This window comes from Orycteropus afer, unplaced genomic scaffold (assembly GCF_000298275.1).
Source record: "Orycteropus afer afer isolate SDZICR_OR568_19922 unplaced genomic scaffold, OryAfe1.0 scaffold00008, whole genome shotgun sequence".
In the NCBI taxonomy this organism is placed as follows: Eukaryota; Metazoa; Chordata; class Mammalia; order Tubulidentata; family Orycteropodidae; genus Orycteropus; species Orycteropus afer.
This window is the reverse complement of record NW_006921595.1, coordinates 14,974,345-14,987,358: the sequence shown is the minus strand read 5'-3', so window position 1 is coordinate 14,987,358 and position 13,014 is coordinate 14,974,345. Positions and strand designations below refer to the sequence as shown.

At 39.3% G+C, this 13,014-nt stretch overlaps 1 protein-coding gene across 1 annotated transcript in view; it reads left to right on the top strand.

Annotated features, from left to right (window-relative positions):
- The window catches only part of DNAH11 (dynein axonemal heavy chain 11), a 455,361-nt gene that overhangs the window by 353,809 nt on the left and 88,538 nt on the right, over positions 1-13,014 (top strand). Inside the window, 2 exon segments of the mRNA XM_007946592.1 lie at positions 10,358-10,593; positions 12,173-12,295. Of these exon segments, the coding sequence (XP_007944783.1) occupies positions 10,358-10,593; positions 12,173-12,295 (359 nt within the window).

Sequence of the window (13,014 nt, the reverse complement as noted above, 5' to 3'; positions counted from 1 at the left end):
TTTTTTTTTTTTTTTTCATTTTTCCCATTTTTTTCTTCATTATTCTCCTTCTCTATCTTTTTTTTCTTAGTGCCCTATCCACACATACTGCAGGTTTTCTTGCTTTTTTCTCCTCTTGTCCCTTTTTATCTTTTTTTGGTTACTGTTCCTGTGTGATTAAATGATGTATTTTTTTTCCATGTGCTTTTAGATTTTTGATGGATATTCAGTTGTAATTTTTGTCTAACTAAGTGGGAGGTGGCAACAGTCCCCATAAGATACAGGTACACCCACACCTCCTGCAACTTCACTTACTGAGCAAGAGCCACCACCTCCTTCTACACCAATGGGCCAATGATAAAAAACCACCAACAAGAGCCTGAATCACCCTTGACTGCTCTTCACAAACAGTTAACAGAGATCTTAATACAATACCACAATGTCTTGAAGACAAGAGGCCATCACAGTCCACACAAAGAAACTACATAAAGTGGTAGAAACAAGGGAACAGGATACAGACCCAGGACACACCCTGAGAAAGAAGCAGCATTGGAACTCTCTGATAAGGAATTCAAAAGAATTATCTTTAGGTATCTTCAAAGGATTGAGAGACAGACCAAAGGAAACACAGAAAAAACCCTAGAAGAATTTTGGAAGAAAATACAAGAACAAAATGACAAAATAAATGAAAAATTGGAAATGATTTTAAATCTACAGATAGAAATCCAAAAGATTAATACTAAATTGTCAGAAATAGATAACACATTGGAAGGGTAAAGGGGTAGAATTGATGCGATGGAAGAGAGAATTAATGAGATTGAAGACAAATACCTGAATACTTCTTTGGAAAGGGATCAATCAGAAAAAAGATCAAAACAAAATGAAGAAAGCCTAAGGTTCATGTGGGATACCATCAAAAGGAATAATCTACGTGTCATTGGAATTCCAGAACAGGAAGAGAAAAATGAAACCACTGAGAAAATTAGATATGTCTACGAAGTGGGGAGTGTACCTAAGAACATGTATAAGGTTGGCAGATAATGGTCTTATAACTTTATGTGTGTGATCTGAATTTCCAAGGGTATAGTGGAGCTGACAAGGGGTGAGGTTGTAGTCACTGCTTGCTCACAGCCGGCTACCCAGAGGGTCCAAGTAGTTGAAACCTGTGGGCTCGAGACCATAGTCTCAGAGCACATCAAGTTCAATTGGCATAACATACTACACAAAACATTGTTCCACCTCCTACTGTGACGAGTAGCGACTGGGATCTTAAAAAGCTTGAAAGCTGCCACCTAAATGCAGCAATGAGTCTCTCCTCATCCAAAGCAAAGAAGAATGAAGAAAACCAAAAATTTATGGGAACAATTAGTCCTAACAACTATTACACCATCCGCTCTGCAGCCTATAAGACTGTGAGACTAGAAGAACTAGATGGTGCCTGGCTACTACTGTCAACCACTTGGAAGAGGATCTATGTAGGAGATCCTGGATAGAGAGGGAGAACAGTGTGGAACAAAACTCAAAATCATTTGGAAAAAAAAAAGGGGGGAGGACAAGTTTTGGTGGTCTGATAGAGCCTGGTGGAACCACTGAGACTAGACTATGGCCCCTAGCTGCCCTTCAGGTCTGGAATTGAACCCATGTCTGTGGCTTCCAGCCAAACAATAGATAGGCATATAAGTGGAACATTTACCTGAGGTAGATACACTCCTTGGAGAGAACTAGCATGGGAGAAAGAAAGGCTGCTTATGCACAGGGAGACAGCTCAGGGGGCAGGAATGCATGGAGGGATGGACACAGGGAAGAGTTAATTGTCAGGAGGAAGTAGGAGGGGAGATGTTGCATTGTGGGAAATTGTGGTCAGTGTCATGAGACAAAGTATATGTGAACTGCTGTATGGAAAGTGTATTTGCTCTGTAAATTTTCACCCAAATCACAATAAAAAAATAATAATTTAAAAAAAGACAGGAAAGGGGAGGAAAGAAGGACAAATGCAAACAGGGAACCCAGGGAGAAAGTACAAAAGTGCTGTTACGTTGAAGGGTTTGCCACAGTGTCATGAAGCAAAATGTATGTAAATTGTTGAATGGAGAACAAATTTGCTCTGGAAACTTTCACACAAACTACAATAAAAAGTGGGAAAAAATGTTTTGGAAATTTTAATCCCAATAATGACTATATTAGGAGTCCTGTTGGGCAGTGGTTAAGTGGTCAGCTGCTAGCTGAAAGGTTGGCAGTTGGAACCTACCAGGTGCTTTGCAAGAGGAAGATGTAGCAGCCTGCTTCCAGCAAATTGTACAGCCTTGGAAATCTATAGGGCAATTCTCCTCTGTCCTATAAGGTCACTATGAGTCACAATCAACTTGACAGCAATAGGTTTATAATGGTTATAATCCCATTTGGGAATTTTTTTTCTTTGTTGTGTTAATGAGGTAGTATTAGTAGGGTATGTTTTGAGTCCATCTCTTTTGAGATTTAAAAAAAAAAAAAAAAAAACTGATTAAGAAGCCAGAGAAGCAAGCAGAGATGGGGAAGGAAGATGTCATGCCTCTTGAAGATCACCAAGAAGCCAAGGAAGAGAAGCTGAAAAGAGATGAAGACCCTCCACAGCTAATGTTGTTGTTGTTGTCGTTATTTGCCGTCGAGTCGGCCCCGACTCATAGCGACCCCTCCTTGGGTTTCTGAGGCAGTATCACTACGGAAGTAGGATTGCCCAACCTTCCTTCCAAGGAGTGGCTGGTGGGTTTGAACTGCCAGCCTTCTGGTTAGCAGTCAAGTGCCTTAGGCACTATCTTCCCCCACAGCTAACAGAGAGAGAAATCCTCCTAAAGCCAGTGTCCTGAATTTGGACTTCTAGCCTTCTGATGAATAAGGAAGAAGAAAGAAGAATTGATGCTTCTGAGTTGTGGTGTTGGTGAAGAATGCTGAAAGTACTGTGGACGGCTGAAAGAACTAACAAATATGTCCTGGAAGAAGTACAACGCGAATGCTCCTTAGAAGTGAGAATGGCCAGACTTCATCTCATGTGCTTTGGTCATGTTGTCAAAAGAGACCAATCTCTAGAGAAGGATGTCATGCTTGGTAAAATGGAGGGTCAATGAAGAGAGGAAGGCCCTCAACAAGATGAATTGACACAGTTGCTGCAGCAATGGGCTCAGGTAGAGTAGAGATCATGAGGCTGGCACATGACCGGGCAGTGTTTCATTCTGTTGTACATGAGGACACTATAAGTCAGAGGCGACTGGACGGCACATAACAACAACAAAACTACAAGCCTTCTAAACCATGAGAAAATCAATTTGCTTGTTAAATCCACCCACTTGTGATACTGCTGTTATAGCAGCGCTAGATAACTAAGATAGTTCTCAAGGGTGAATTTTTTTACTTTTGAGCTAACTTGCTATTTAGTTAAAAAGGGTACTTTCAGGGGAACTCTCATGGTCTAGTGCCTAAGGTGCTTGACTGCTAACCCACCAGCCACTCCTCAGAAGGAAGACTGAGCAATCTATTTCTGTAGAGATACTGCCTCAGAAACCCAAGGAGGGGTCACTATGAGTCAGATTCAACTCAATGACAGTGATTCCCGCCTCCCCCAGGGTTAGTTTCTGTTCAAGGTTTAAAGTGTATCTCAGGGTACTCATCTCAGGGATTCCTCAGTCCCAGTGGGCCCAGTAAGGTAGATTCTTTGAGAATTTTAAGTTCTGTTCCCTGTATTTCTCCCTTCTATCAGAATCCATCTATTGTGACCCTACTCAGGACATTGGGTAGTGGTAGCTGGATGCCATCTACTTCTGGGCTCATGGTAGAGGAGGCCATGGTCCATGGAGACAATTAGTCCTATACTCCATTTCCTTCTCTGGTTCTTGGGATTTTTGTTCATTTTCTTTTTCTCCAGATGGTTAGAGACCAATAGTTGTATCTTAGATGGCCTTTCACAAGCTTTTAGGACATCTTATCATCCTAGAACCAAGAGACATAGAGAGAAAAACCTACCCCAAGAGCCAGTACTCTGAACTTGGACTTCTAGCCTCCTAAACTGTGAGACAATAAATTGTTTGGCAATGCCATCAGTTGTATTATTTCTGTTACAGCAGCACTGAATGACTAAGACAGATCCTTATTGGCCAAATTGTTCATAAAGAGTTTCCCCTTGTCTGTAGGTTATCTTTTTACTCTCTTGATAAAGTCTTTTGTGAGCATAAGTATTTATTTTCATGAGATCTTAGCTATCTAGTTTGTCTTCTACCATTCATGTAATTGTAGTTGTGTTTGATAATGTATCCTTTTTTAAAAACTTAAGTCCCATTAGTTTTATCCCTAAGTTTTCTTCCAAGAACATTGTGGTTTTAGCTTTAAGATCCATTTTGAGTTAGTTTATATGTATGGTGTAATATGATATTTCCAATCTCCTGATATGCATGTGAGAGCTGGACAATGAATAAGGAAGACCGAAGAAGAGTTGATGCTTTTGAGTTGTGGTGCTGGCGAAGAATGCTGAAATTACCGTGGACTGCTAAAAGAACTAACAGATCTGTCCTGGAGGAAGTGCAGCCAGAATGTTCCTTGGAAGCAAGAATGGCCAGACTTCATCTCACCTATTTTGGTCATGTTGTCAGAAGGGACCATTCCCTGGAGAAGGATGTCATGCTTGGTAGGGTGGAGGGTCGACGAAAGAGGGGGAGGCCTTCAAGGAGATGGATTGATACGGTGGCTGCGATGATGGGCTCAAGTATAGCAGGGATTGTGGGGCTGGCGCGGGATCAGGCAGTGTTTCGTTCTGCTGTGCATGGGGTCACTATGAGTTGGAAACAACTCGACGGCACTTAATAACAACATATGTATGGTGTGAGGTATGGGTCCTTTTTGTATATGTGAATATACAATTTGTCAGGACTATTTGAAGCGATATCTCCTCTCCTTTGAATGGACTCTGACCCCTTGTTGAAAATCAATTGTCCATAGATGGATGGATTTACTTCTGGGGTCTCATTTCTGTTCAATTGGTCTATATGTCTGTCACTGAACCATTGCCAGGCTCTTTGAATTACTGTGGCTATATAGTATGTTTTAAAATTGAAGTGTGAGGTCTCCTACTTTGTTTTCCTCTTCAAGATTGTTTTGAGTATGCGGGGCCTTTTTCCTTTCCATATAAAGTTGGTGTTCAGTTTTTCCATTTCAGTAAAAATTATTGTTAGATTTTAATTGTGATTGCATTGTATCTATAGATCTCTTTGTGTAGTTTCAATGTCTTTCAATTAATAAAAGTTTCTTTTAGTCTCTTGTAGAGTTTTATAATTTTAACTGTGCAAGTTCTTTCTGGCTAGGTTTATTCCTAGATATTTTATTTTTGATGTAATCAAGATTTGATGGATTGAACACCAATGACTGAAGGAAGACCAGACAAGTTGTGGGATGGTAACAAGAACATCATACATGAAGAAAGCAAAAGGTCATTAAAAAGACAGGAAAGGAAGAAAAAAAAATGGATATCAGAAGAGACTCTGCAAGTTGCTCTTAAACAGAGAATAGCTATAGCTGTAGCTATAGAAAATGGAAGAAATGGTGAAATGAAAGAGCTGAACAGAAAATTTCAAAGGGCAGCTCAAGAAGGTAAAATAAAATATTATAATGAAATGTGCAAAGACCTGGAGTTAGAAAAAACAAAAGGGCAGAACACAGTTGGCATTTCTCAAACTGAAAGAACTGAAGAAAAAATTCAAGCCTCAAGTTGCAATATTGAAGGATTCTATGGGCAAAATATTGAACGATGTAGGAAACATCAAAAGAAGATGGAAGAAATACAAAAAGTCACTGTACCAAAAATAATTGATCAATGTTCAGCTGTTTTAGTAGATAACATATGATCAACAACCAATGGTACTGAAGGAAAAAGTCAAAGCTGTACTGAAGAACTTGGTGAAAAACAAGACTCCAGGAACTGACAGAATACCAGTTGATAATGTTTCAACAAACAGATGAAGTGCTGGAGGCACTTACTCATTTATGCCAAGAAATTTAGAAGACTGCTACCTAGCCAACTGACTGGAAGAGATTGATACTTGTTCTCATTCCAAAGAAAGGTGATCTAATAGACTGTGGAAATTACCTAACGGTATCATTTATATCACACACAAGTAAAATTTTGTTGAAGCTAATTCAAAAATGGTTGCAGAAGTTCAGGTTGGATTCACATGAGGACAAGAACAAGGGATATCATTGCTAATGTCAGATGGATCTTGGCTGAAAGCAAACAATACCAGAAGATGTTTACTTATGTTTATTGACTATGCAAAAGCATTCGATTGTGTGGATCATAACAAATTATGGATAACATAGAGAAGAATAGGAATTCCAGAACACTTAATTGTGCCCAGGAGGAACCTGTATATAGACCAGGAGTCTGTCGTTCGAACAGAACAAGGAGATACTGCATGGTTTAAAATCAGGAAGGGTGTGTGCCAGGGTTTTAGCCTTTCACCATACTTATTCATTCTGTATGCTGAGTCAATCATCTGAGAAACTGGACTGTATGAAGAAGAATGCAGCATCAGGATTGGAGGAAGACTAGTTAACAACCTGCAATATGCAGATGACACAGCCTTGCTTGCTGAAAGTGAAAATGACTTGAAGCACTTACTGATGAAGATTAAAGACTACAGTCTGCAGTATGGATAAACTTGCAGAAGTTCAGGCTGGATTCAGAAGAGGACGTGGAAGGAGGGATATTACTGCTAATGTCAGATGGATCTTGGCTGAAAGCAAATACCAGAAAGATGTTTACCTGTGTTTTATTGACTACACAAACCCAAAAGGCTGTCATTCAAACGGAACAAGGAGATATTGCACATTTTAAAATCAAGAAGGGTGTGTGTCAAGGTTGTATCCTTTCACCATACTTGTTCAATCTGTATGCTGAGCAAATAACCTGAAAGGCTGCACTATACAAAGAAGAAAGCAACATCAGGATTGGAAGAAGATCATTAACAACCTGTGATATGCAGATGACACAACTTTGAATGCTGCAAGTGAGGAAGACTTGAAGCATTTAATGATGAAGATCAAAGACTACAGTGTTCAGTATGGATTTAAAAAAAAGAAAAAACTCACTGCCGTCAAGTCGATTCGACTCACAGTGACCCCTCCTTTGGTTTCAGGACAATATCTCTACAGAAGTAGGTCGCCCAATCTTCCTTCCAAGGAGTGGCTAGTGGGTTTGAACCACCAGCCTTCTGGTTAGCAGTCAAATGCCTTAGGCATTATGCCAAATCCTCACAACTGGGCCAATAAGCAACATCAAGATAAATGGAGAAAAGATTGAAGTTGTCAGGGATTTCAGTTTCCTTGAATTCACCATCAACATCTGTGAAAGCAGCAATCAAATAATCAGATGTTGTATTACACTGGGCAAATCTGCTGCAAAAGACCTATTTAATGTACTGAAGAGCAAAGATGTCACTTTGAAGACATGTGCTATGAGTTGGGTCCAACTCGATGGCACACAACAATAACAACAACAACAACAACCAACCCAAGCCATGATGTTTTCAGTAGCCGCAGATGAATGTGAAAGCTGGACAGTAAATAAGGAAGACTGAAGAACTGATGCCTTTGAATTGTGGTATTGGCAAAGAATACTGAAAATTCTATGGACTTCCAGAAGAACAAACAAACCTGTCTTGGAATAAGTACAGCCTTAATTTAGCTTAGAAGCAAGAATGGCCAGCCTTGATCTCACCTACTTTTGTCATCTTGTTAGAAGGGACCAGTACCTGGAGAATATCATGCTTGGTAAAGTAGAGGGTCAGAAAAAAAGGGGAAAACCCTCAACAAGATAGATTGACACTGTGGCTACAACGATGGGCTCAAGCACGGCAAGAATTGTGAGGATGGCACATGACCGGGCAGAGTTTCATTCTGTTGTACGTAGAGTCCCTATGAATTGGAGCCAACTTGACGGCACCTAACAATAGCAATATTTTAGTTTTTCAGGAGCTTTTTAAAATGGTATTATTTTCTTGCTTTCCTTAACAAATGTCTCTTTGTTGGCATTTAAAAACAAAAATTGTTCTCCCTCTTGCTCACTCTCTCTCTCTCTTTGTCTCTCTCTCTTTTTTCTTTTTTTTTTTTTTTTCTTTAAGGAACAGAAATTCATTTTCTCACTGTTTAGAGGCTAAAAGTCCAAATCAGGGTCTGGGCCATGTGGATTCCTTCCTTATCCATAGCCCAGTGTTCCTTGGTTCCCTGATTTGTGGAGGGTCCTTACATGGAATCTGTTTTCCCTAGTATGTACTTGGTTCTAATCTGCAATCTGTTTATTTGTTTTAACTGTAATTTGCATGAAAGTTTACAGAACAAATTGGTTTTCCATTCAACAATCCATACACATTCTTTTCTGGGACATTTACTGCAATCCCTACACCGTATCAACAGTCTTCCCACTTCCTTCCTATGCCCACCCTTTCCATTCATTCTTTCCTCCCATCTTCCTAGCTCCATCCCTGGGTAGATGCTGTCCTCTTGATTCTCATACCCTTGATTGTTGTAATGAGTGCAGACCCTCCTGATGTTCAGCTTATAGATCTGTCTCTCATTTGGTCGCCATTCAGCACAAGGGTTAAGTTCAGTTCCTAGCCTGACAGGTGTCAAAGGGCCATAGTCTCAAGGATTGCAACAGTCTTCATCAGACCAGTAAGATGGCCTTTTTTATGATTTTGAGTTTGTTCCACATTTTCCCACACTCAATCTGGGACCTCTTATTATAAACCCTTTTGAGCATTCAACAGTGGTAGCCGGATACCATCTAGTTCTTCTGGTCTCAGGGTCATAGAGACTGGTTCACATGCTGCATCAGTCCTTTGGACTAATTGTTTCCTGCATCTTTGATTTTCTTCTCTCTTCTTTGCTCCCGACAGAGAGAGACCAGTAGTTGCGCCTTACATGGCCCCTCACAAGCTTTTATGACCCTAGTCACTACTTACCAAAGTAGGATTGTCTTTGTCATCTGTGTTATTCCAGCTGACCTTAGTGTCCTGCAAGACTATGGTCCTTAGCCTCCATACCCAGCAACTCATTCCCTCAAGGTGTTTGGTTATAACTTTTAAAACATTTTCATGACTTTGTCCCCTATACGTTCTACTAAAACCAAAAACCAAACTCACTGCCGTCAAGTCAATTCCAACTCATAGTGACCCCTCCTTGAGTTTCCGAAGTAGATTTCCCAGTCTTTTTTCTGAGGAGTGGCTGGTGGGTTTGAACCACCAGCCTTCTAATTAGCAGTCAAATGCCTTAGGCCCTATGCCACCAGAGCTCCTATATGCGCTAATATTTATATTTTCTGCAAATATATCTATATGCTCTACTAAATTCATGGATATATTTGCAGAACGTATAAATATATAGGTAGAAATAGCCTCTGTCACACATGCATACATACATACATATAAAAACTCGTGTGTGTGTGTGTGTGTGTGTGTGTGTGTGTGGTTGTTATGTGCCATCGAGTCAGACCCAAGTCATAGCGACCCCTCCTTGGGTTTCTGAGGCGGTATCACTATGGAAGTAGATTGCTCCATCTTCCTTCCAAGGAGTGGCTGGTGGTTTGAACTGCCACCCTTCCGGTTAGCAGTCAAGTGCCTTAGGCACTATGCTACCAGAGCTCCCATATATATGTGTGTATATGTATATACATGTGTATATGTGTGTGTGTGTATATATACACATATATATGCATATATGTATATATTTCTGGGTGTAGTCCCATTCTGCCTCTCTTTTTAAAGGAGACATCTTGTCACTTTGTAATGCTAGTTTCTACAAAGTGTAGGCAAATCCCTCAATCTAAGTTTCCTGGCACAACTAGCAAGCTGATGGAGTTCACAGGGACTGAAAACGTTTTGTCGGCCCATCCCAGAAAAAAAGTCATCTCTTTGTAGTGTTGGTCTGTGTTAATATATGAAGTGCTAAGCAGGATATTGCATTGTAGCATTGCTTATGTGGACTGATTATTCATAAGCAAATAAATTTCTTTATCCTGCCATTCTTCCTGGTGGCTAAATTTCACTCTAACTTTATTGAAATAGCTATAAATGCATGTGTAGAACTACATCCCTTTTAGATGAAACCAAGTAGAAGCAGTTAATAAACAAGATGTTGAGTACCATGTTGACAGAATCCTGAGAGGTAAATATAGGGCTTAACAGGTTGAATTGTATTTGATGATGAGAATTTTATTTTGCTTGTAGGAGTCCATAGAGAATTTACTTTTGTTTCGTTGGAGTCACTTTCTCTTGGGTTTGGTCTCTTGTTTTCTTGTCCGCCATGCTGAGGCTCCCTCTTCTGCAACACTGCTAGTTTATTGCCTTCAATTCTGATTTTAAAGGTTTCCATTCCAATAACTGAAGGCCTGGACTTGATTGCCATGTTGACGGATGATGCTACAATTGCTGGGTGGAATAACGAAGGACTGCCTAGTGACAGAATGTCAACCGAAAATGCCACTATCCTAACACATTGTGAGCGCTGGCCCCTGATGATAGATCCTCAGCAACAGGGAATTAAATGGATCAAGAATAAGTATGGAGCTGACCTTAAAGTCACACATCTGGGCCAGAAGGGGTATGTGAAACGTGAAGGATTGGCTTTCTATTTCGCTGCTCTGAAATGGGTCTAATTTTTATAAAGACTAGGCATTTGTTAGACCTCCCTGCCACTTTGAAATATTACAGTGTGGTACTACTTATTTATCTATAAGGTCCCTGGATGACACAATTAGTTTCTACTACTAACCTAAATATTTTGTGGTTCAAACCCACCCAGCAGTGCCATGGAAGAAAGGCCTGATCATCTGCTTCTATAAAGATTACAGCCAAGAAATCCGCTTGGAGCAGTTCTACTCTGTCATGCATAGGATCACTATGAGTCTGAATTGACTCAGTGGCAACAGGTTTCATTTTTGTTTTGTATATCTGTCTGTCCGTGCTTCATACAAAGTATCTGTATTGAGAAGACATTTATGCTGAGTGGTGTCCAGTTAAATGAAGAAGAAATTAACTTGACATTTAGAACAAAAGTAAAATGTGTGAATTTCCTAAGGCCAAGAAGGGACAGATAATGTATTAGATGCCTTCTTTAGAGTGTTTGGTATATAGTAACACAAGAATAGTCAACTGCACCTAAAGGCTTAATGATGTTTACAGACATATTCCTAAACATGAATTTTGCCTAAGCAGGTTCTTGACATAGGGAAAAATCACAACATTGGATGTCTGAAAACAGTTCTTAGTCACGTTTCACAGGTCAGTTTAGAAAATGATACTACTGAGATTTTCCTGTCACTGGGTCCTCATGACATCACTGTCTGATAAATAGAAAATAGTCTGTGTGTAACTGGTGTTCAGTTAACATTGGATGAATTATTTTAGACCTACTGATACTTCATTTGGCCCTTTGTCCTCTTTTCACAAGTAAACTGAAATAAGGAATTTCTGCAGTTGTATGGCTAAATGTAGTCCCTGTTTATCTGAATATTTGGAGAAAAAGATTTTGGGGGTAGGGAATGACTTTTTTTGGAGAATGAGAATGAAATGAAATAAAATAGTAGCTCACCACTTTATCTGACTAAACTTAAAAGTTGAAAAAATAAAATTTGATGAAACTATAAGGCATTTAATAAAATTTGAATTTTTAAATTAGAAGTAAAAGCTCCACTGAGAAAACTAAATTTATGATAGTTGAGTTGATTACATTTATTTTGACCATGATATGAAAAAGAACCAGGTTATACCTGGGCTTATAACTTAGAGTCAAGCTATGACTATTGAATTTCACTTAGAAAATACGACTGTGGCCCCCTAATATCATCCCCATACCACAAGTTGAGGACTATGGTTTTGGTTACCTCTTGCTGCTCTAGAAGAAAAGTACCACAAATGGAACAGCTTTAAAAAACAGGAGTTAGTCTCTTACAGTTTTAGAGGCTAGACGTCTGAATTCAAACATTTATGTCAAAATCTGATCTTTAATGTCTGTGTAATCTAACTGAAGAAGAATATTACTTTATAAAGTAGTTGTCTTTAAGTTAGTATGCCCCATTTAAAATATCTAAATTAAATATAACTTAATCATATAAATAACTTTGAACATTTTTCCTGTGCTGACTTGTATTTTATTATCTTAATTTTGACTGAACTTTAAGGTTTTTGAATACCATTGAAACGGCTTTGGCCTTTGGAGATGTCATCTTAATTGAAAACCTTGATGAAACAATAGATCCTGTCCTTGATCCACTGCTTGGCAGGAACACAATTAAGAAAGGAAAGTAAGTTTTCTTGACGTTTTAGCATTGTTTTTTGCTGAATTTTAGTTTGATTATTAACTTCTACATCTTAGGCTGATAATCAAGCACAACCTATATTACACTCTTCTCAGTGGTATTTCTGAGCTTTCATTCTTGGCACCTATGCTTCAAAAACAAAGTAACTATAACCTGATCCAGACTTTAAGACTGTTTGTTGGGGTTAGATTTGTTTTACTCAGTTCCTGACTTGTTCTTGTTGTTGTTGTTATGTGCTGTCAAATCGGACCTGACTCATAGCGACCCCTCCTTGGGTTTCCGAGGCGGTATCACTACAGAAGTAGATTGCCCAACCTTCCTTCCAAGGAATGGCTGGTGGGTTTGAACCACCAGCCTTCTGGTTAGCAGTCAAGTGCCTTAGCTACTACGCTAATGTACTGAAAATAGTTTCCCCTTTACTAGCTTATACCAATATTGCCCCAACGTCAATAATTTGCAAAACATCTTTAGTATTTTGCCTTATCTGCATATCACTTGTACTATTATTTACTTAATATTTTACTTTAAGTGTATTTCAAATCCCTAATTTTTTTTTTCAACGCAGCCTCATCCAAGGGAATGGCAGCTACAAAATCATGGGTTTATTGCACATATTCTGTTTTTTTCTAATGTACTTTAAAAATAGATAGCCTTTCAGGTAAAGAAGTCAATTGAGGCCCCCTAATGTCATCCCCGGGAGCTCT